This window comes from Ursus americanus, chromosome 21 (assembly GCF_024610735.1).
Source record: "Ursus americanus isolate L20-20 chromosome 21, mUrsAme1.1.p, whole genome shotgun sequence".
Classification (NCBI taxonomy): domain Eukaryota; kingdom Metazoa; phylum Chordata; class Mammalia; order Carnivora; family Ursidae; genus Ursus; species Ursus americanus.
This window is the reverse complement of record NC_142147.1, coordinates 44,523,915-44,545,550: the sequence shown is the minus strand read 5'-3', so window position 1 is coordinate 44,545,550 and position 21,636 is coordinate 44,523,915. Positions and strand designations below refer to the sequence as shown.

The 21,636-nt window shown below is 56.2% G+C and overlaps 2 protein-coding genes across 2 annotated transcripts; both read right to left on the bottom strand.

Annotated features, from left to right (window-relative positions):
• Nucleotides 1–1,441: 1,441 nt before the first annotated feature.
• DLL3 (delta like canonical Notch ligand 3) lies at nucleotides 1,442–9,980 on the bottom strand. The gene is made up of 9 exons (XM_045786521.2): nucleotides 9,912–9,980; nucleotides 9,502–9,783; nucleotides 8,610–8,664; nucleotides 7,286–7,528; nucleotides 6,014–6,228; nucleotides 5,105–5,327; nucleotides 2,331–2,922; nucleotides 2,006–2,090; nucleotides 1,442–1,656 (listed from the first exon to the last, which is right to left on the bottom strand). The coding sequence occupies exons 1-9, from the start codon at nucleotides 9,978–9,980 to the stop codon at nucleotides 1,651–1,653; spliced, it is 1,770 nt and encodes a 589-aa protein (XP_045642477.2). The 3' UTR covers nucleotides 1,442–1,650.
• A 4,442-nt stretch (nucleotides 9,981–14,422) lies between these two features.
• TIMM50 (translocase of inner mitochondrial membrane 50) lies at nucleotides 14,423–20,912 on the bottom strand. Its single transcript, XM_045785479.2, has 11 exons — nucleotides 20,756–20,912; nucleotides 19,736–19,892; nucleotides 19,171–19,202; nucleotides 18,945–18,966; nucleotides 17,389–17,447; nucleotides 17,177–17,296; nucleotides 16,667–16,771; nucleotides 16,470–16,568; nucleotides 15,948–16,104; nucleotides 15,507–15,613; nucleotides 14,423–14,633 (listed from the first exon to the last, which is right to left on the bottom strand). Exons 1-11 carry the CDS (start codon nucleotides 20,861–20,863, stop codon nucleotides 14,532–14,534), a joined length of 1,068 nt encoding a protein of 355 aa, XP_045641435.1. The 5' UTR covers nucleotides 20,864–20,912; the 3' UTR covers nucleotides 14,423–14,531.
• Nucleotides 20,913–21,636: the final 724 nt, after the last annotated feature.

Below are 21,636 nucleotides of genomic sequence, written 5' to 3'. Positions count from 1 at the left end.
TGTGATACCTTAAAACATCAGAGTGTTGCAGGCAGCCAGCACAGCTGCATTTTGGTTTTTAGACACAAGGAAGCACAATACAGGTCCACAAAAATCCTACAAGCTCTTTAGCATGAAGGCATCGTGCAGGACGACTGCACCCCAAACCCCACACTCACTTGCTGTCTTTGCAGCAGTTACTTCAAACACTCTGAGCCTCAACTTTCTCTTCTGTGCAATGGATCCTTTCCACTCTCACTGACTGGTTCTATTGTGTTAAAAAGAAAGCACAGCTTAGGCTGCCTGGCCGGCTCAGTCGGTGGAGCGTGAGACTCTTGCTCTGCGGGCTGTGAGTTCCAGCCTCATGTTGGGTGTAGAGATTACTTAAAAATAAAATCTTAAAAAAAAAATAATAAATCTTTAGGGGCGCCTGGGTGGCTCAGATGGTTGAGTGCCTTCGGCTCAGGTCATGATCTCCAGGTCCCGGGATCAAGCCCCACGTCAGGTTCCCAGCTCAGGGGGGAGTCTGCTTCTCCCTCTCCCCCTGCTTGTGCATGCGCGCTCTCACAAATAAATAGGTAAAACAAACAAAAAAAAAAAAGTACAGGCTCAAAATGGCGTCACTTAGGCTAAGTCACCAAACTGGGGTTTAATACCTAATTTAATTGCAGTTTCAACTTCGACCGAAAATGTACGTCTTAACAGGCCAGTCAGGAATTCTCTGCTCAGCACCAGTAAGGTAATCTGTAACATGGACCCTGCCCACCCCCAAAAGGAAGATGGGCTAATTCCCCAATAAGACTCCCTACCCTTCCCCTACTAGGAGGTGCCCTTGCCTGGAACAATGCTTTCTTTTCATTTGCTAACTTTCTTGCCCCACCCTCCTTCCTATAAAAACCTTCCAGTTTTGTAGAACTCTGAGGAGCTCCCCTCTACTCACCAGACAGGACGCTACCCAATTCATGAATCGCTTAATAAAGCCAATTAACTCTTCAAATTTCTTGAGTTTCTGTTCTGTAACGGTTGGCTTGCCAGCCCGATACAATATTCATGTGTAGGAACAAACCCAGATTTGGGGTAGACAGAAACACTGCTTTACCCACATGCTCCCCTTGATTTGGACAGGCTGACAGAATAAGCCAGTCCTCCTGGTGGCTGGGCCAGGCAAGACCATGTGACAAGTCGGAGCCAGTGAAAGCCCCGCTTACAAATGAAGTCATTCCCAGACACAACTGGGTGAAAAGATATTGAAGGCACCCGGTCCCTGAATCAGCCCTGCTGAAGCTACACCCACCACAAGATGTGTTCACTTTTATGAACTAATAAATTCTCCTTCTTATTTAAGCCACTTTGAGTGGTTTCTGATCCCTCCAGCAGAGTCCTATTATTTTTCTCAGGAGACAACAACTCTCCCCCCAGTCCCAACACTAAGTACAAAGCACTTAGCCCAATGAGTCAAAGCTGATCCAAATAAGAGTCTTTATAGAGGTCTCTGGAGAGATGGAGAGAAAAAAATAGGATTTAAATAACCATTATGTACAACCCCCAAAGGTAAAATTCTCGCAGCCACCCCCTCCAGCTCCAAAGTGTCTGAGGCAGAGATTGGGGACCACCAAGCAAATATAAAAATATCCAGGTTCTGTCTCCAGGCGCTGATGGAGAAGGGGTAGGTCAAGCCTAGAAATGAAATGAGTAGGAGGCATTAGAAAGGGCTGCCCCTCTGCCTCCTCTCCCTCTCCCCAGGGAGTGGAAAACAGTGAAGCTCCGGCTGGGGCGGGCTCCCCACGTGACCTCATGAAGGCCATTAGGCCTTCCAAAAACAAGATGGCAAATAGCTCCAAACGACAGCAAAGAGGGCTGCAAGACAGAACTAAATGAAGCCATAATCGAAAGGTGGCTTAAGGACCGACCGGAGTCCCTACCCTCCTCATTTTACAGATAGAGTAAAGGAAGGCTACAGGAAATGCAGGGGTTGCCTCCACCCAGCGTGCCCGATGTGTGCGGAGCAGGGAGGGGGTGTAGCTACCTCTCGGGCATAGATGGAAGGAGCAGATATGACGTAAATCGCACGAGAGTCTCCATCTTCAGGGTGATTCCAATCCACTGGCTGGCTGCGGGAGGAAAAGAAGAAGATCCAGACCCTTCCAATTATCAGATTTTTTTCCCCACCCACCATGGAGAGAACCAAAAGCCAACTAGGGGAGCTGTGGTACGACCCAATCAGAAAAGGCCGGGAGCAGATAAGAGAAAGGGACCAATCAGGAATGTCTACCGGGGAATCAGGCCAACCGCACTATGGAGATGGACGAAAGCAGCCAGGAGAGACAGGGCAAACGTCTGCGGCTCCTCACCTCGGCCCATCCTCCGAACCCTCCTGCGCTCTCCTGTTGTTGAGTGCATCTGGGAGCGCGTGCACCGTAGGCTCCGGGGTCCCCGCCAGCAGGCGAGACCCGGTATCCTGGCCAGGGCCACGGCGCCGCACGTGGACCAGCAAGAGCGCAGCGCCGGCCAAGCCCGCGGCCACCAGCAGTCCCAAAGCCGGAGGCAAAAGGAAGCGCTGAGGATCCCCCTGCCTCAGGCCCGGCAGCGCCGCAGGCAATGCACCTGCGCCGTGGTCCGCGCCGTCGGGGTGCACCGGAAACTCGCAGCGCGCGCCCATGTAGCCGGGCGCGCAGGCGCAGACGAGGCCGGAGAAGTGGGCGTAGCAGCGGCCGCCGTGGGCGCAGGGGCGCGCGGCGCACGGGTCGGCGCGCTCGCGGCAGTCGCGGCCGCCGAAGCCCAGCGCGCAGGAGCAGCGGCGCGCGCCGCCGCCCTCCAGGCAAGTGCCGCCGTTGGCGCAGGCGCGGCCGGTGCAGTCATCCAGGTCGTGCTCGCAGCGCGGCCCCGCGAAGCCGGCGCGGCAGCGGCAGCGCAGGGCGTGGCCCAGGTCCAGGCAGAGCCCGCCTGTGGGGAAGGGGCGTCAGGGGCGTGGCCCGGGCCGCGGGTCCCCGAGCCTGTCCGCGCGCCCGCTCCTCCGCTCTGTAATCCTGCCCGCCCTTCCCTCTGGGTCCCCGCTGTCTCCATCTAACCCTAGGGCCAGCCTCTGGGAAGTTCGCCTGGAAAGCAGGCCCGCTTCTTTTCCTCCCCATTGAAGTCTTGGTTTGAGTCAGCCTCACCTCCTTGGCGCTCTGTATCTCCTTTTTTCTCTCGGCTTCAACCACATTCAGTTAGTAGTACCATAACATGTTTGAACCAGCTGGCCTTTGCCCGTGCCTTCTGCCTGGGATGCCCCTTCCCTTTTCCCTTCCTCCTTTCCTCCCATTCTTTTCACTTTGTCGCTCCCCAAGTTCAGCCTTCGGGTCTCTGCTCAGATGTTCCCTCCTCCAGGAAGTCTTCCCTGACTCTCTCCATCCCAACCCTGCGCTCCCCCATCACAACCCTAACAACTCTGGGCTCCGAGGACAAGTGTGTCTTCCCCCCTCGGCTGGTACCCTCCCTGGTGGTGGGGCCCAGAGCTGTCTTAGTCACTGCTGTGTCCCTAATACCACTCAGCCCAGAGTGAACACTCAGTGTTTTGGAGAGAATTAGTATTATTATAAGAATGCGCATGGGCATCTGGGTGGCTCAGTAGGTTAAGTGTGTGCCTTCAGCTCAGGTCATGCATGATCCCAGGGTCCTGGGATCTAGCCCTACATTGGGCTCTCTGCTCAGTGGGGAGCCTGCTTCTCCCTCTGACCCTCACTCATGCTTGCTCTCTCTCTCTCTCTAGTAGTCTCTCTCTCTCAAATAAATAAAATATTGGGGGAAAATGTGCTGAGCCCTTTACATTCATGGTCTTATTTAACCTTGTAACAACTATGTCAGGTCAGATCTCTCTGCTACTCAGAACATTCCTGTGGCTCCATCTCCCTTGTGGTAAAACCACAATCTTCCTCATAGCCCGTGAAGGCCCATGCAATCTGTCTCGGTCACCTCCCTGACCTCATCTCTCACCACTCTCCCTGCACTCACTCTGCTCCATCCATACCTGTTTCCCTGTGATCCTCAGCAGGGCAGGCACATTCTGACCTCAGGGTCTTTGCACCTGCTAGTCCTGCTCCCTGGAACATAACTTTCCCCCCTATATCCCCATATGGCTCCCTCCTTCACTACACTTCAGCCAGGTTTTCCCTAACCACTTTGGTTAAAATGTCAACCCTCTACCCCGTACACACTCCCCATCCCCCTTTGGGTTTATTTTTCTTTAGTTTTTGTTTTGTTTTGTTTTGAGATTTTGTTTATTTATTTGAGAGAGGGAGTGTGAGCAGGGTGAGGACCAGAGGGAGAGGGACAAGCAGACCCCACGCTCAGCACGGAGCCCAATGTGGCCTCGATGCGGGCTCCACGCGGGCCTCGATCTCATGACACGATCTGAGCCGAAGCCAAGACTCCTCCGCTCAACCAATTGAGCCACCTAGGTGCCTTTTCTTCTTAGTTTTTATCACCATCTAACTTTCCATATAATTTACTTATTTATCTTGTTTATTGTCCATCTGCTCCGCCAGCTCTATGAGGGCAGGGTTTTTTGTCTATTTCATTCCCTGCTGTATCCCTAGTGCCTAGAACAGGACCTGGAACACTGTAGATACACAAATATAGATTTTTAAAGTAATCTCTACACCCAACATGGGGCTCGAACTTACACCCTCGAGATCAAGAGTTCCAAGCTCTAGCAACCAAGCCAGCCAGGTACCCCTTACTCAAATATTTTTGAGATAGAAATACCACCTCGCCCAGAACAGGCTGGGCAGGAGTGCCTGGGTGGCTCAGTCAGTTGGGTGTCGGCCTTTGGCTCAGGTCATGAGCCCGGGGTCCTGGGAATCCAGCCATACCTCTGGCTCCCCGCTCAGCAGGGAGTCTGCTTCTCCCTCTCTTTCTGCCTCTCCCCCCTTCCCTGCTTTTATTCCCTTCCTCTCTCAAATAAATAAATCTTTAAAAAAACCAAAAAAATAAAAAAAACAAAAACCACGTTGGGCAGAGGGGGAGGGTCACTTTCCCAGGCCAGAGGGTAGAGACAGCCAGGATTCCCACCCAGACTGTCTGAGGCAAGCCCCGCTTTTGCCCACAGACCACGCAGGCACCCCCGCACCCCACCCCCATCCCTCACCGTTCCGGCACGGCTTCAGGCTGCACCGGTCCACTCTCTTCTCACAGTTGGAGCCTTGAAACCCGGGCGGGCAGTGGCAGACGTAGGCAGAGTCAGGGTCTGCGCCTCCCACACACAAGCCGCCATTGAAGCAGGGTCCATCCGCACAGGTCACCCCGCTCACCTCACACCGCAATCCGTAGAACCCGCGGGGGCAGGCGCATTCGAAGGATCCCGGGGTCTCCTGGGCGGCCGCAAGAGGACTTCAGAATGGGGTCTCCTGGGAGCAAAATCCCCTTTCCCCTCCTGTCTTGACCCTGGAGGGCTGCTGCTTGCCCGGGCCTACCTCCCAGTCTTCGGGGGCCGCACCTGCGGCGTCCCCTGAAACAACCCATCGCTGCACTCCATGTTTCTGCAGGGGAAGCTCTGGAGGCTCAGGGGGACCCCATTCCCACCTCTCCACCTTTGCCTACACAGGCTGCCAGCCTGGTCTGCCCTCCCCGCTTCTGTCCACGTAGCCGAATCCTGCCTCTGGGTCCTAGCCCTAAGCCCACCTCCTCCATGAAGCCTCCTCTGGATCTCCCCTTCTGAGGCCCGCCCCCTCACCTGACCCCTGTTTCTCATGTCCCTTGGTGGCAGTGTCCAGGTGGCCCACGCTGGGCTCCACTTTATCCCGGTACACACCAGGCTCATTCCCACCGCCACTCCTTTGCTGACCCCAGGCCGCTCACCTGGTCTATGGGCTCTTCCCAATCGCTTTCCCCAATCCTCCTTCAAAGCCCCAGATGAAGGCTGGGCACCTCGGGGAAGCCCTCCCCTGACGGCTACCCAATCCCTCCTCCCCACCCTCCCCAGGTTGTGATCTCAAGGAGCCGCCGACAGGGGGCGCGGGGAACTCCGTCAGGACGAGGTAGGAGGAGCTATACTGACGCTGCAGCTGCCGCCGTTGGCGCACGGGTTCCCGTCGCAGGGCCCAGGCCTGGGTACAAGGCATCCAGTGGTGGCGGAGGATGGGCCCCTGGGGGTGAGGCAGCTGCTGGACACAGGGATGGTGCAGAGGGGCCCAGTCCAGCCCTCTAGGCATCGACACTCATTGGGCTGCTCACAGAAGCCGTGGTCAGGACTGCAGCCCGCTAGACACGCCGCTATGGGGGAAGGCGAGGCAGAGGGAAGAATAATGTTGATGAGGGCAGGCTCAGGAGGAGAGGAAGCAGAGAAATTTCTGAGCGCTTTCTATGCACCACCTTGTTTGATCCTTGTGACGGACAACCCTCTGAGCCAGATGGTATTGTGACCCTCAGTTTCCGGATAGGGAAGCTGAGGCCCACAGAGGCACATAAGAAGTGGCAGATCGAGGTTGTGAACCCAGGCCATTGAGCTCCAGACTCTGTGCTCTTAGAAGGAGAATGGAGTGGGGCCTCCAGCGTCTGAGCTTGGAGAGAGCAGAATGAGAGAAGGGCCTGGGCTTGGGGAGGGGCCCCGGGTCTTTCAGGGGGGAAAGGGAGGGTCTTGGATTAGCGCGAGTCTGGGAGAATCTGGATAAGCCTGGGAGTCCTAGGGGCTTCAGTGGGATTCAGAAGTCTGGGGAGGAGTCTGGGGGTCCCCATAATGGAGGTCCAGGATCCGAGATTTAGAAAGCAATGATACCTGGCCTGCAGTTGCAGGGAGGGAGGATAAAGTATCGCTTGGTGAGGGGGGTTGTGGGAAACTGCGAGGAGTTTTCAAAGCTCCTGGGCGGGGATAGGAAGAGCCCCAGCATTATAAGAGTTTGGAGGGTCCTAGCCTCTGGAAAGGGGTGTGCGCATGCTTTAGAGGAGGAAGGCGGGGGTGATACCAGCATGGGAAAAGGGTATGGGGTGCCTATTAGGGAAGAGAAAAGTGCTAGGAAGAAGGAAGAGGGCTGGAGTGCCCCAGACAGAACTGGAGAGAAGTCCAGGGTCCTCAGTTTCCCCACGGGTGGTAGCTGGATCATGGAAGGGGGCTGAGGACCTCCTCAGGGAGTCTGGAGCGGAGCCTGGGGTACTTGGCCAGCGGTCAGCAGCCTTCCCTCGTTTCCTGGAGAGGGGTGTCTGCGGCCCCCGGGAAGAGCTCTCGAGTCCCCAGTTCCCTGAAGAGGGTAATCGGGTTGTGAAAGGGGCCTGGGGGGCGTGAGTGCAGCTGGGGAAGGGCCGGAGATGGGATGGGGTGGAATGCAGGACTCACGTGCTGCCTCGCACTCGTCCTCCGCCGGCGCGCAGGGACGCAGTCCCGAACCGCACCGCGAGGGTGCGCTGCGCGAGCGGCAGAGGCGCGCGCACGCGGCCCCGACGGCGGGCGGCTCGCAGCGCGCGCGGTAAGAGAAGCGCAGTTCCCAGGCGCCTGCGCGCTGCACATCCCGGGCCCACGGGCCCCCGGCCGCCAGGCGGCGCCGGCCGGCCACGCGCGCCAGCAGGCTCCAGGCGGGCCCTGCGGGGAGAAAGCAGCGGTGCTGGGGTGCGACTCACTCTGCGATACAGATGGAGCTTGCGCTCTCCCTGCCGCTCTTAGCGAGGCCCAAACACCCCTTTTCGAGCCCTGAGAATAGCGGTTACCCCCTTAGCAAGGCTGTAAACTCCTATAATGATGTCGCCGTTCCATTTGTATCCTATGACCATCGCGATGATAACAGTCTGCCCACAGAAGCCGAAATACCCCCATATCTTGACCCAGAATCTTTGTATATTAGAGCAGTAATGAACCCTCTAACACCCTGTGCCATTTGATATGTCTATACGGCCAAGGGGCAACACAGGTCTTTCGAAATGAGGTCAAAACACCCCGAAACTGTGCCTCAGGATCTTCCTATATAAAAATGGTGACAGAGACCCCAATTACTAGACCATAAATTATCCTCATTGCCTGAAGCCTCAGGATACAGAGAGAGAGAGTGACATTTTCTGCCCAGCAAAGCTGTCACACCCCCACAATGAGACACAGGAACTTTCTATATCTAAGTGGTGACAGAACCACCCCCACCCCCTAACACTGTGGGCCTTACATGGCTCCAAAATCGCCTCCAATTAAGAATAAATCACACCATCTCCCTCAATTTGCTCAATATTCTCTCTGATGAACCTGGGACATCCCATAGGGCTCCTGGGACCTCTATGTGGACGCCATGACAGAGCTTTGACTAGAAGAACCGGAAGTAACTCCTACAACCCCAGCTTCTCAAACTCCGATGGTGGTAGTGCAGAACTGTGAGAGGCTATATCCTCCTGCTCTGGTGGCTTCAATTCCAAGATAGTAAGATCGTACTGCAGCTGGTATCAGGCCATAGACTCCTACACCCAGCATGAGGACAAGTCTACACCGACCTGCCAAGAGCCCTGGGACTACAACACCCAGAACTGCACTCCAGGAGCTGTGAGGACATCACGGGCAGGCGACCCCGTGAACGCTCCACCCTACAGACAGCCCCATGTCACTCTCCTGGACCTTACATGGGGCCCCACCTCCCTGGGGCCCCCACACTTTGCACTTTAGTCTGTTGATTGAAGACACTCACCTCCAATCTGTTCTAACTCCTCTCTCCAGGTTTCGATGATGAGAGAGAAGGTGCCCTGGTTCGGTGGAGGAAGGAGAGGAAAGAATGGAAGACAGTGGTCAGGGTGGGTACTTGGTGAAGGCCAGGCTTTAGGGGTGGTGTCATTCCAGGGACCAGGCAGACAAGGGACAATTCCCAGAGGGGCTGGACCAGGGAAGGAATGACAGTTTGGGCCTTCTTTATTGAGCACTTCCTGTGGGTGAACACTAGACTGGAGATACCTGGTCGAATCCCTCAAGAGGGACCCTTGTGAGGTACCATGATGACCCCATTTTACAGATGGGGAAACAGAGGCTGCAACAGGAAAAGCCACCTTGCACAAAAGGACAGGGGTCTAGAATTCAAGTACAGGTCTGTTCGCCTGTCTGCTTTTGGGGTTATGGGATAGGAGATAGGATTTTGGAGGTAAAAGTCATGAATACAGGCCCCAACTGGAAGATCTGAGAAGGGATAAGGTGAGAGGAGACTGGGGTTCCAAAGACAGGGTGTGGGAAGGTCCCTAAATGCAGGGAGATCTGAAGATAAAGATTCCAGTGTTTAGGGATCCCCAAGGAACAGAGGTAGGGTTCTGTGAATTTAGAATTTACAGAGGGTGAGTTTGAGGTTCCGGGAATTTGGGGTCCCAAGCATGCAGGGTGGGCGCCAGAACATTTGGGATGCCTAAAGAAGAAGTGGGATTCAGAAATTTGGAGTACCCTGTGGGTAGCCCACAGCGTCTAAGAATGTGGGATTCTGGATGATAGTTACTGGTCTGGGAATTTGGGGTCCCCAGAGGGCAAGGTTGGGGTCTTGGAAGTTGGAGGGCAGAAGGCCGTAGAGGTTTGGGTAATGCCTCCCAGCACGGGGTTCTCACCGGCCAGGCTTCCCGGAAGGGCACGCGCATGAAGCCCTCCGGCAGCGGCAGGTTAGGCGCTGGCGCTTCGGGCTGCTGGGTGTAGACAGGTCCGCGCGCGCTCAGCGCCGCGCCCAGGGCGCACGGAGACTCGGCGGCCTCCTCGGAGACCCCTGGCCTCAGGCAGACCCTAAAGAAGAGGCGGCACGGGCCCTGCGCACCGCAGGGGGACCGCGGGGCCCCCGGGCCTGGTCCTGGCCCGAAAGAGTGGATCTGCAGCTCGAAGACGCCTGCCGGCCGTGCCTGGGGCCAGAAAGGGGCGCAGGGTGAGGAGGCGTGGGGGCCCAGGCGTCCCGTCCGCCCCGCGCCCCCTCCCCAAGCCCCCTGGGTCGTACGCCTTCTCATTCCTCCCTTTCCACTCCTGCTCTGACCTGGGGAAGGAAAATGAGCGCCAGGATCACCGTCCGGGGCAGGAGCTGGGGCATCTGCGGGCTGACCATGGTCTTTCGGGGGGCGCTGGGAGCCGCAGCTGCGGGCTCCCGAGCCTTATATCCGAGGGGACGGCTCCGCCCCTTCAGGCAGCCGCCCGGCTCCGGGAGACCCTGGGGGGAGGTCGCAGGGGAAGGGGAGCTTGCCGGAGTAACCGTGAATTGGGGTGTGGGCACCGGCAATGTAGTGGGTGTGCGGTCCTGGGTGTGGTTTGGGCACGACTTGGTGTGTGACCGAGGACAGGGTGGGGTTAGGGGGTTAAGCCAGTGTGTGAGGTTGCATATGATTTTAAGATTCTGTGCGTGCGTGTGGTGTGAGCAAGAGCTACTGACTGGAGGCTGTGCGGGACTTGGTGAGTGTGTGCCTGAGACGGTGTGGCTCCACGTGTGCCTCGAATTGTGTATGGTTAAGACTGTTTGTGAGGTTGTAAGTAATTCTGAGATTCTGTGGTTGTGTGTGTACGGGTGTGCACCTGCACAGAAGAACAGAGGTGTACTTGACTTCAGGACTGTGTGACTTTGGGGGAGTGCGCGGCCGTTGTGGATGCTTCTCCGTGCAGTAAATATGAGATCCTGGCCCACGGTGTGGAGTCACAGGAACCTCTCACTTTGTGGTCCGTGCAGGTAGCTCTAGGTGGCCGTGCGTGTGTGTGGCAGGGTCTGTGTCAGCTGTGAATAACCGAGCGTCCGCGCGTGAAAGACATGAGGTGTGGGAAGTCCACGGGTGCAGCCATGTGTGGGTACGATGAAGATCCGGGGTTCTTTGTGGACCTGTGTGTATGTGTGTACATGCGCAGCGTGTGTGCTCTCCTCCCGAAGACAAAGCCACCCTTGCAGACCCCGCGTCGCGGAGGCACAGCCGCCGGGCCGAGGCGCCCCCGCCTGCGAGGGCCCCAGCTGTATGTAAATGCCGCCATCTGCCGGACGGCCGCACCCCTCCCCCTTCGGGCCGCAGCTGGGCTGCCCGTTTGGCCTCCGGAAGGTGTGAGGAGCAAATGGGCAGGAAATTCCGTCTTCACAGATCAGGGGCCCCCCGCTCCCTCACGGTGGGGGGAGGGGACACCCCCGGGCCGTCCAGAAGCCCCTAAGTATTCCCGGACCACAGCAAGGAAAGCCGGGTGAGGAGCAGATGCTCCGGCCTCTGGTCACAGTCGCTCGGGGCCAGGTGCTGAGTGAAGCCCTCACGCAGGTGACGTAAACCCCCCGCGCCCCCCCCCCAAACGTTGTCATACTTAGAGGCTAATTAGTACAGGGGGAATACAGCTTGGCTGTATTTAGAGAAGATAGGATGATCCGTAAAGCATAGCCCGGCAGACCCGGGCACACACCAGCGCGCAGCAATTTTTAATGGAGAGAGTTCAGTTAAAGGATTTCCTCTTACGGGCGCCGGCTGGCTCCGTCGGTGGGGCGAGCGACTCTTGATCTCGGCGTTGTGGGTTCAAGCCCCACATTGGGTGTAGAGGTTACTTAATAAGATTTTTTTTTCAAGGTTTATTTATTTTAGAGAACGCGAGAGCGGGGAGGAGCAGAGGGAGAGGGAGAGAAGCAGACTCCCCACTGAGCTTGGAGCCGGATGTGGCGCTCCACCCCACGACCCGGGGATCATGACTTGAGCCGAAGTCAAGGGTCTGTCATCGGTCAACCGACTGCGCACCCAGACGCCCCAAAAATAAAACCTTAAAAAAAAAAAAGTTTCCACTTAATCCTGAGGACTGGAGTCATGGAAGGCTTTTGAGCACGGGAGGGCCAGGGCCACTGTGCGGACACCCCAGGCTCCTTCGCACAGGTCTCCCCTCTACTCTGTCCTCTCCACTCCCTCCTCTATTGAATTCCGTTCTCAGCAGGGTGCGCCTCCTGCCTGTACTTCCCTAACATTCACCAAGGTGGCCATGCACCTCCTCTGAGTCCCACAGCCCTGATTCCTCTCTCCCAGCCAGAACCACCTTGGCCTACGGGGTCTAAGCACAAATCTGACTGTGTCCTTCTCCAGCAGACTTGAGCATGGCTCCCCAGTGCCTTCAAAATATACTACGAGGGGCTCCTCAGTGGCTCAGGCGGTTAAGTGACTCCTGATTTCAGCTCAGGCCTTGATCTCAGGTCGTGAGTTCAAACCCAGAGTGGAGCCTACTTGAAAAAAAAAAAAGAAAGAAAATACACCCCAAGACTCTAAGGCTGACATTTGAGGCCCCCCTCCATATCCCGCTACTCAAACTGGCCCTGTAGCCCAAAGCAAAGGGCCAAACCTCGTGGACCAACTACTGGGAGGCAAGTTTGGCCCTGTACTGGGGTAGGTGGAGTGAGCTTCCCATCACAGGAGACATTCCAATGGAATTTGGACAGTCTTTAGAACAGGCTGTGGGAGAAGGCAAAATCCTGCCCTAAATACTAACTTGGGAAGGTAACAAATTCCAGGTCTGAAATATCTCAAACATTTTAAAGATCGTAAAAACAGCCAGGCTTTATTAAAGGTTTGTGCCAGACATGATAATGTTTCAGGTGAATTCTGTCACGTCTGTGTGACAGGTGAGAGGTATACTTTAAAAGATTTTCATGAGTCTCTTTGGCTATTTAGGACTTTTCCTTACAAGCCGATCTTAGGCCCACAGGCCATGCTGATGTGACATCTGAGTAAAGACCTAGGGTGAGAGGAAGAAGGGGAAGTGGTATGTACCCTGGGAAAATATTCCTGACAGAGGGGGAACAGCAAGTGCAGAGGCCCTGAGGTAAGCATGCCTGACACAGAGATATCCATGGCTTTCCTCATTTCCTTGTGATCTATCAGATATACCCTTCCAAGAAACCTTTCTTGACTGTTCCATCCAATCCAAATCAGTACCTCAAGTCCCCAAACCACTGTCTACTTACCATACCATGTTTTTCTTTATGCATTTATTACCTCGAGAAAGATCTGACCATTGCCTCCTCCATGAGGGGAGAGCTTTTTATTTAACAGGGAGAGCTTTTTATCTAATTTGCTCACTGATGCACCCTAGTGCTTAGAACAAGGCTGGGCAGTCAGCACTTAGGAAATATTGATGAGTCAGTCAATGAACGAGGGAAGTACTATTACGAATCTCTTATGAATGAGTAAACCATGACCCTTGAGACCTAGCCCAGGTTATAGATAGTACACCTTGGGGCTGGGCGGGTATGCAAATTTTAACACTTCTTTATAGACATGCGGGTGAGCCTTTAAAAAAAACTGATAGAGTCCAGAAATTCAATCTGGCCCACACAGTTACATTTTAATTATTGTAACAAACACCAGGGAATGTCTTTTTAAAATATTTAACTGGTACTAGCACTAAGTGCTAGCTGGAGGAGAGGCTGGGACAGCCAGGGGTGGGGGTCCAGGATACTTCAGTCTGTGAAGAGCCAGTATGGGAACCAGGTAAGAGGGCCCAAGGGAATCTACATACCGCCGAGCACGGGCTGTCCTGTTACTCACAGCTGCTGGAAGACAGGTCCTACCATTACCCCTTTGTGAGCTGAGGAAGCAGAGGCAGAGAGATGCCTGGCCCAAGGTCCACAGCCACCATCTGAGGGCCTCTGTGGAGCACCTCCCTCAGCCCTCCAGCCTAGCCTCCAAGCTAGGTACGGTTACCTTCACAGATGGGGAAACTGAGGCATGAGAGGCGAAGTAACCTGCCTGAGACCACATGAGGTGGGAAGTGGCAAAGCTGGGATTTGAACGTGGCCAGTCCAGGACCCAGACTGGAATGGCACGCAACTGCGGCAGCCCCTGCAGGAGCGACAAGCCACGAGTGGCTGCTTAAACTAGTTACTTAAAATGATACGAACAGAAGCTCCAGTCCTGTTACCCTCCTGACACTGCACGTACTCCATGGCTCCGTCAGACCATGGTGGCTGGACCGGACAGTGCAGACACGGGACATGGCATAAACATCACAGAAAGTTCCAGCACGCAGTGCTGCCACGCCGTCTGCCTGTCCCAGTTAGAAGCCAACATCTCCCAATCGGGAGACTTAATATGAAAATCCCAAGTTCAGGCTTCTATGGAAAAAGCTGATAAGCAACTCCAGGTGCACCTTCCCACAGGGCCACAGCCGGCAGAGGGAGCAGCCGCCGCCCTCTCGAGCCGGGAGGAGCTCTGGTCCATCAGAGGCCCCTGAGGCCACGTGTGGTGTGTGTACACAGCAGCCCGGCAGGGACCTGGCCCTCAGACCCCCATCGCCGCCCTCTCTTCCCTTTTCCAGAGATGAGGAATCTGGGGCTAAAAAGTGAGACACACTTTCTGAGATCACATGGCACACGAGAAGATGCAGCCAGAGGGACCTGGGTTTGCGATTCCCAGGCCAGGGTTCAAACCCAATCCTGGTCCACCAAAGAACCTACTCCGTGCCCGATAGCCGATCGGCTGCCGTGGGACGATGACCCAAGAGTCCCAGACCTCACCCCAATGCCCCCAGCTGGAGACTCTCCGGACACAGGAGTGTGGCATCTGGGATGGACTTTATTGGATATGGCTGTCCAAGCCACGGTCTGGGAGCACTGGGGCCTGGGGCCCAGGACCCAGGCAGTGAGTCTGAAGAGGCTCAGAGGTCAGGGCTGTTTGGAGCGAGGCCATAAGCGGTTGGTGAGAGAGCCAAAGAAGAGGTTCTGCTTGCTGGATTTGGAGAGCTCAGCCAGGCGCTGCTGTTCTTCCTGGGGTGAGAGGCAGAGGAAGGTCAGCTGGGGCTGGGTATTCTCCTCCTAGGCTCCCTCATCCAAGGGGCCACCTTCCTTAAACCTCTGCCTGGCTCAGACCCCTTCCCCAAGACCCTGGAACACCAGCCCAGACACAGGAGCCCAGACTTAAGTCCCAGTACTGTCATGACCCCCTTCCCCAGATCCCAGGAGGCGCCTCCCCTGAACCCTGGGAACCTATCCCAGACCCTATTTACCCTAATCTGGATGCTGGTGAGACCTGTGGCCCTTCATCAGACTGCACTATTGCACTCCCTGGGCCCTAGTGCCCAACCCTCAGCCGTATGACCCCCATCTGGATGCTGGGGGATCCCAGGCCCCAATCTCCAGGACTCATCCTTTCGGCACTCAGGAGCTCCAGCCCTCCTTCCAGGCACCCAACCCAGAATCTGGTCAACTTCAGTCTAGACTGACCCCTGAGGATCTCATTCCCAGACTTATCCATGTTCTTAGCTCCACTTCTAAATTACCAGGATCACACCGAGACCACCCGAACTCCTTGTCCAGTCCCATGGGTCCAAGTGTTCAGGAATCCCTCTCCCCAGACCTGACCCAAACCTCCTGTCCACACAAAACCGGGGCCCCCAGATCTGCTCGAAACCATCCAAGCCCCATGCTTGGCATTCCCTGCCTCCTATTCTCAGGGCAGGCTGCGGAATTGACCACCCCCTCCCCTTGACAAGAACCCTACAGGACAGACTGCATGGAAGACAAGGGCCTCGCTCGAGGTCTTGCAGCCACAGCAGACACAGGCTGCTCTAGGGCCCCTCTCCCGGGAGCCTCGGACACTGATGTGATGCCCCCCATCCCCCTGCAGACTGGGGGGCCCACCTGCTCTAGCCGGCTCTGCCGCTGTTTGAAGGCCTCCAGTGGGTCATCCTCCAGGGCATAATGCTCCAGCACAGTCCTGACATCCTCCACACGGTTCAGTGCAATGGCTGTGGGCACAGGAGCCAGGGGTCAGCCGGGCAGGAAGGCCACAGGAGAGCAGGGCCCACAAGGGTGATGGTCAGCCACTGGGGCTGGTCAGAGCTACCTGAAACATTTCTTAACGCTCTAAAAGGGCTCCCCTGGACATCCCCCAAGTATTCCCTAAATATTCCAAAGCACCCCAAACATTCTCAGAAGCTTCTAAAGATGGCAAGATGCTCGTGAACCTCCCACACCTCAAGGACCCAATTTTACATGGCGGGGGGGTCTGATTTAAGCATCTATCATTCCTTGAGAGTCAAGGGCTCCAAGGTCAGAGGCCAGGTCAGGGGTCAGCCTCACTCTTAAGGAAGGCAGACAGGTCCAACAAGACCCTGTCATCGGAGTTGCCGTCCCAGGGCCGCAGGGCGACGCCATTGTAGGGCTGTAGGCGGAAAGCTTCCTTCTTGCAGTCCACAACAACTACGCGGGCAGGGTCCCGATTCAGACACGAAATGTCCTGGGAGTGCAAACAAGGCCGAGAGTCTCATACAAGCTACCACAATTACACAGTCCCAGAGAGACACTGGGTTCCAGACAGACAGCAGACAGTTTCCAAACCTCATATCCTTCCGTTACCCCCAACTGTCTTCTTTCGAGAGACTCCATCCCCCGAACCCCCACCCTGGCTCCCATCCCCAGATACCAGGGAAGGAAGAAGAACCTAGAAGCCCAGCCCATGCAGGGGGCAGGCTGAAGTCCTGCCAGAATCAGACCTGGGGCAGAAGCAGGGTTGAGGCTGGGGTCAGAGCTGGGGCCTCTTTCCCTCAGGAAGTGCCAGCCCCCCAAGTCCCAGAGGACCACCCATGGCCCCCTACATGGCACCTTAACATGGTGCCCATCCATGTATCTTGTGGCATCCCGGAACAGGCGGTAGGAGATGAAGCCATGGGGGTCCACGCTGTCGATGAGCGGGAATGCAGTCTGGGGGTAGGATGGGAGGGAGAACAGGGTCAGGCTGAGCCCTGACCCTCCCGCTCTTGGGCCACACTGACCATCCCTCCACTGTCCTGGGGCCTTACCATGCCAGTCTCAGACGTAAAGATGACAATTTCATACAAAGGGGCAAGCTGCTGGAATAAGGTTTCGATGCCTGGACGCTTCTTAAACCTCCAGCCAGTGGCCAGCTGGGGAGGCAAGGAGGACAGTGAAACACCAAGACCCAGAAACCCCCAGAACAAAGCCCCAGCCTGGAGGATCCCCGGAACGAGAGTGCTCTCCCCCATCTTTGTAGCTCCGGGGCGGAAGGGGCTCAGGAGTACACGGCCGTGACTGAGGGTCTCAGAGTCTGGGGGGTCTGGGTCCCAGACTAACAGCTGACTCCTCGGTAGCACGGACCGCGCGCCCAGGCACGCTCCCAGACAGCTACGGGGTGGCCGGTCTCCCGGGTGGGAAAAGCAACGAGAGCGACGCCTCCTCCCCAACATCACAGCGGAGCTGGCTCCTGAGTCTCTGGTCCTAACCCTATCACCTCGACCCGGCCACCCATGTCTATCTAGTGTCCCCAACCCGCTGCCTTCCCCAGGACACACCGACCACTCAGGGTGCAAGAGGACGCCGGTGAGCTCCAAGACCAGCGTGTAGGGCGGCTGGTAGTACGGCTCCCGCAGAGGGTCTGGGAGGAGGCAGGGACTGGTGGGCTCGATGATCATCTGTGGGAGAGGGATGGAGCGGGGAGCGCTCAGACGAGGAGGCACAGGCTGGGGCCGGAGGGATGGGGATGGGGCTCGGGGCTCCTGCTCACCTGTCTATAGTCTTTGAAATATTTGTATGTCCGGCGCAACTGCTGTACCAGAATTGGATCTAGGAGGACACCAGGGCACAGAGGGATTCTGAGATGAGCCACTGCTCAACCTCCCGGACGAACCAGGGCTTTATTTACCTACCAGACACAAACAAGTCTACAGACCCACCTGGTTTGAACGAGCTCATTTCTAAGTCCAAAGGCAGAAGGCAAGGACATGACCGCCGGGCAGGAGTAAATACGTTTATTCACTCGCCCCATTTTAATGTGAATACTTACACCCACCCACCCCCCGATATAAAACGGGGCATTGATATGTCTGCCCACTCAAAACCAACATACACGGAAGTCTGCTGACATGACGCCAGCGTGTTCCGTCCATTCTGAACCACCAGGCTGCCGGGTCTGTCTGTGTCAAGCTAACGTGCCGAGTCTGTTTAAACCACACTAACTATATACATACACTTAAATACTTTATAAACTAGCGGTTCTCAACTCAGAGCAATCTGGTCTGCCATCTCTCGAGAAACTTGGGCGGTGAAGACACATGCGGTTGTCAAGATACTGGCATCCCGGGGACCGAGGCCCACGATGCTGCTCAATGCCCTTCAAGGCACAGGGCGTCCCCCACAGCAACGCACCGCCTGCTCCAAAGTACTGAGGGGGCCAAGGCTGAAAAGTCCTGCTTTAAATGATTCTACTGAAGCCAGCTGAAAGCAGGAAGTTTACCTGACTGCCTAGTTCACTACAGTACTCTTAGTCTAGTTAAGCCACGATCTATGATGGGCCTGCCTCTTCACAACCGAAACACTGAAACGAGTTATGCTAGCAAACACACACTTTTGAAACCTGCGTGTTTACCTGCCCCATTTAAAATCAGTATGTTGATTTATCTGAACCAGAAAGATTACCCGGTTAAAAGATTATACTTACCCACCTGCCCAACTTAAGTAACCAATGTATTAACATGTGCATTTGCAAACTTTCCCGGCATGAACAGGTGGCTTTCTGGACCTAACAATTTTATTTTTCTCCTGGGAAGGGCCAAGTGTGACAGGACTGACAACTACTCTCTACTATCCAATTTGTCAGAAACTCTCCACCAAAAGCTGATTAACTAAAAGGGGGAGGGAGGAAAGAGATTGTTCGGAAATTTGGAAATTCCATTGTTTTGGAAATGAGGAGCCTGATGGGGTGAGGGACTTGGGGGGGAACAAGAGGCTGTCATAAAGAGGAGGGGATTAAGGGCTGTAGCCGCTCAGATCTAAGGGACAGGAAGCCATGTGTCCGGTGACAGACAGCCCCCTCTCTCCAAGCACTCCTACTGTGGACTCCCCTCCCCCATCTGTCCCTGACCATCTGCTCCTGGGCCATAGAAGAGGGCTGAAGAGGACTGGGGCTTTGTAACGCCCCTCCCCCCAAAGCCATCCAGGTGCTGACTCCCCTACCCACCAATGGAAAGGGGGAGGGGTACCAGATGGGAAGGTCAACATCCCTATAAATAGCAGAATAGGGAGGTTTGGGGAACCTCAGAATCTGTGCTTGTTTTTACTCACCATTGTCGAATTCATCGGGAATCTGGAAGGTGGAGACAAAAATATAGGGTTTGGGATGGCAGAGGCAGAACCCCATTAAACCCAAAAAAGGAATCTTCGAGGAGCGCAAAGGTCCCTGGGAAGGAAAGGCTCACCCAAGACCAGAAATGAGCCTCAGCAGACCAAAGGGGAAAGGACCCACAGGATGGGACCCCTGGCAAAGCCTCTGGGTCTCTCTCCCCCTCACCTTGGCACCAGTTTCATCCACAGAGTTGTTTCCTGTAAGGGAGACAGGGAAGAATGAGAGAAATTGGGGCCTGGTCTTGAGGAAGGAAGAAGGCAGGGGGCCTGGATTCCTGGGGATGAGGGAAGCAGGAAAAGGGATGGTCTCCTAAGATCAAGAGAGGAGGGAGCTGGTAGTCAGGATCCTGGGTTTCCAAGAGAAGAGGGACTGGGGCAGGGTCTCCTCAGTCTCTGAAGGAGGAAGGGACGAGGGGGAGGGTTGGAGTTTTGGGTGCTGCAGGAAGAGGCAACTTAGGAGGCTGGTCCAGGCCTCTCCGTCCCATTCTTTCCCTCTTCCAAATGACTCTCTGGATCCTAGTGCACAACCAACTAAGAGTGGAACCTTGAGCAAAGTGGGTAGAGGAAAAAGAAAGGTCTCCCAGTTCCAAGGTAGATGTTCTAGTTGGCTGCCTTACTGAGGGAGGAGCCAGCAATGAAGATGGGCCAAACCCTTAGGGGGAACAGGGGGCAGGTTCTGCAGAAGAGAGGGCCAAGGGAACAAAATTGGGAAAAAGGCATATGTCTCTCACCGAAGATATAGACGACGCTCACAGTCCCACCAGCCCCGAGCAGCCCAGCAAGCCAGAGTGCGACTTTTTTGGCGTAGCTGGGACCCTCTGTGCCCCGCTGCTGCTGTGGCCCCTGAGCCTGGGCCTTGGTGCCTGTGCGGCTTCCAATTTCAGTAGCCTGCAATTGAGAGGAGGTAGGTTAGCCGAAAGAGAAGTAAGAAAGGTCAGGATGATTCCGGTATGCTGGCAGAAGAATCAAGGTCGGGAGCCAGGAAGCAGACACCCACATAGCCTTAGGGTGTTGTGTCTCTGGAGGGGCAACCAGAAGACTGGGTCTCTCAGAATAGTCAAGAAGTAGACTATCCGGACACAGGATCCCAGGGGTTCAAGAGTAGATAGGCCGGGTACCCAGGATCCTGTAGGGCAGGGAAATGAAATCAGGGAACCTGGCTGGACACTGGGATGCCGGGAGCAAGGCAATGGAGAGCACAAAAAGGGACTGGACGGGTAGGTAAGGCATCCGGATGCCCGGGGCTCACGGTAGTGGGGTATAGAGGGGAAGGGATGGGAGCCTGGATAGAGCAATCGCTTGTCTGGGGAAGTAAGGGCACGAAGTGAGGTCAGAATGGCTGTCAACGTGGAGGCAGGTTGAATCAAAAGCCCGGACATCTACCTCATCATCACCGCCACCACCGCGGGGAAAGTACCCCCAAGGCCAGAATGGGACCCCAGCATCCCGGGCCCTCCCCCTCAAGTATTACCTGAGAGGTCACTGAGACGGGACACAGGTGACCTCCCTTGCCCCGGCACCCACGTGGGGTCCAGAGGAAGTGGCGTTCAGAGGACGCACTTCAGCCCCCAGCATCTAGCTCGGGGGCGCAAGCGTTGCCCACCCCGGGAGGCAGGGAAGCACCCCGAAACGCGGGCGTCGTTCCATTCAGCACCCCGAGGTGCTGCGTCCCAGAACCCCCGCGCGGCGGCGGCCCTCCCGGAACTCCAGGAAGGGGCCCCCGCACTCAGGGCCACCCCCGTCCGGCTCACCTGGTCCGGGGTCCGGGGGGGCGGCGTCGCCAGTCTCGCGCACAGCCCCCGCGCGCCTAGCCGGAGCTCGCTCCGCAAGCGGAGGAACAGCGCCGCCGAGGCCGCCATCTTGCGCTGACGCCACGCGGCCCCGCCCACTCGCTCCCTCCTCTCGGGGCCCGGGCCCGAGCCCTGGCCAATGGGGGCGCGGGGGTGGGGTGGGCGGACGGGAGCCCGAGAGAGACAAAGGGCTGCGGGCGGAGCACGGCAGGCGTGCTAGCCCCGGGCGGTGCGCCTAGCTGGTTAAAGTGCGCCGGCCTCACGCCTCGCTGGGGCTGTGGGGCTCCCCCCCGCCCCTGCAGCCCCACGGGGCGGCACACCCAGTTCCCGGGGGTAGGGCTGAGGCCGCCGCGTGGGCACCCTGTGGCTGCGGATGGTGTCCTGAAAGAGAAATACCGCGAGCTAGTTGGTCTCGCCCAAAGGGGTCCGTCCAGGAAGCGGACTGGAAAGCCAGCCCTCCCAAACTCTTCCCCCACGTGGAGCCTGGAGGCCGAATCAGCCTTCTCTCCTGTCCTCAGAGCCCTCTTGCTCCTCCTCCCATGAGCTTCTAAGGAAGGGTCTGGAAAGCCAGCCATTTCAGTCGAGGGCTCAGTCAAAGGAGCGGCGGCTGGCTCTCTGAGATCGGGCGTTATCGAGACGGAAACCAATAAATAAGGGGCTACAGGTAGCCACGAACAATCTCCCTCCTTACTTTAAGAGGAAAGAAAGCCTGATACTGCTCATGTAAACTTTCAAAACATGGAAAACAACCATGTGACATTTAGAGATAAATACCAAGGTTAGTCTTCTGGTCACCTCTGGAGGGGAATGGACTGGGGCTGCTGCTTAAAGTGAGTCCTGTC

What these genes read in the sequence shown, in the direction of transcription:
- DLL3 (XM_045786521.2), bottom strand. Translation starts at nt 9,980, where the DNA reads ATGGTCAGCCCGCAGATGCCCCAGCTCCTGCCCCGGACGGTGATCCTG. An exon ending in CCTTCCGGGAAGCCTGGCCG is followed by an intron (nt 8,665 to 9,501) that starts GTGAGAACCCCG and finishes CCACCGAACCAG; the next exon opens with GGCACCTTCTCTCTCATCAT. An exon ending in GGACGAGTGCGAGGCAGCAC is followed by an intron (nt 6,229 to 7,285) that starts GTGAGTCCTGCA and finishes CTTCCCCCATAG; the next exon opens with CGGCGTGTCTAGCGGGCTGC.
- TIMM50 (XM_045785479.2), bottom strand. Translation starts at nt 20,863, where the DNA reads ATGGCGGCCTCGGCGGCGCTGTTCCTCCGCTTGCGGAGCGAGCTCCGG. An exon ending in GAGCGTCGTCTATATCTTCG is followed by an intron (nt 19,203 to 19,735) that starts GTGAGAGACATA and finishes TCTCCCTTACAG; the next exon opens with GAAACAACTCTGTGGATGAA. An exon ending in TGGATGGGCACCATGTTAAG is followed by an intron (nt 16,105 to 16,469) that starts GTGCCATGTAGG and finishes TTGCACTCCCAG; the next exon opens with GACATTTCGTGTCTGAATCG.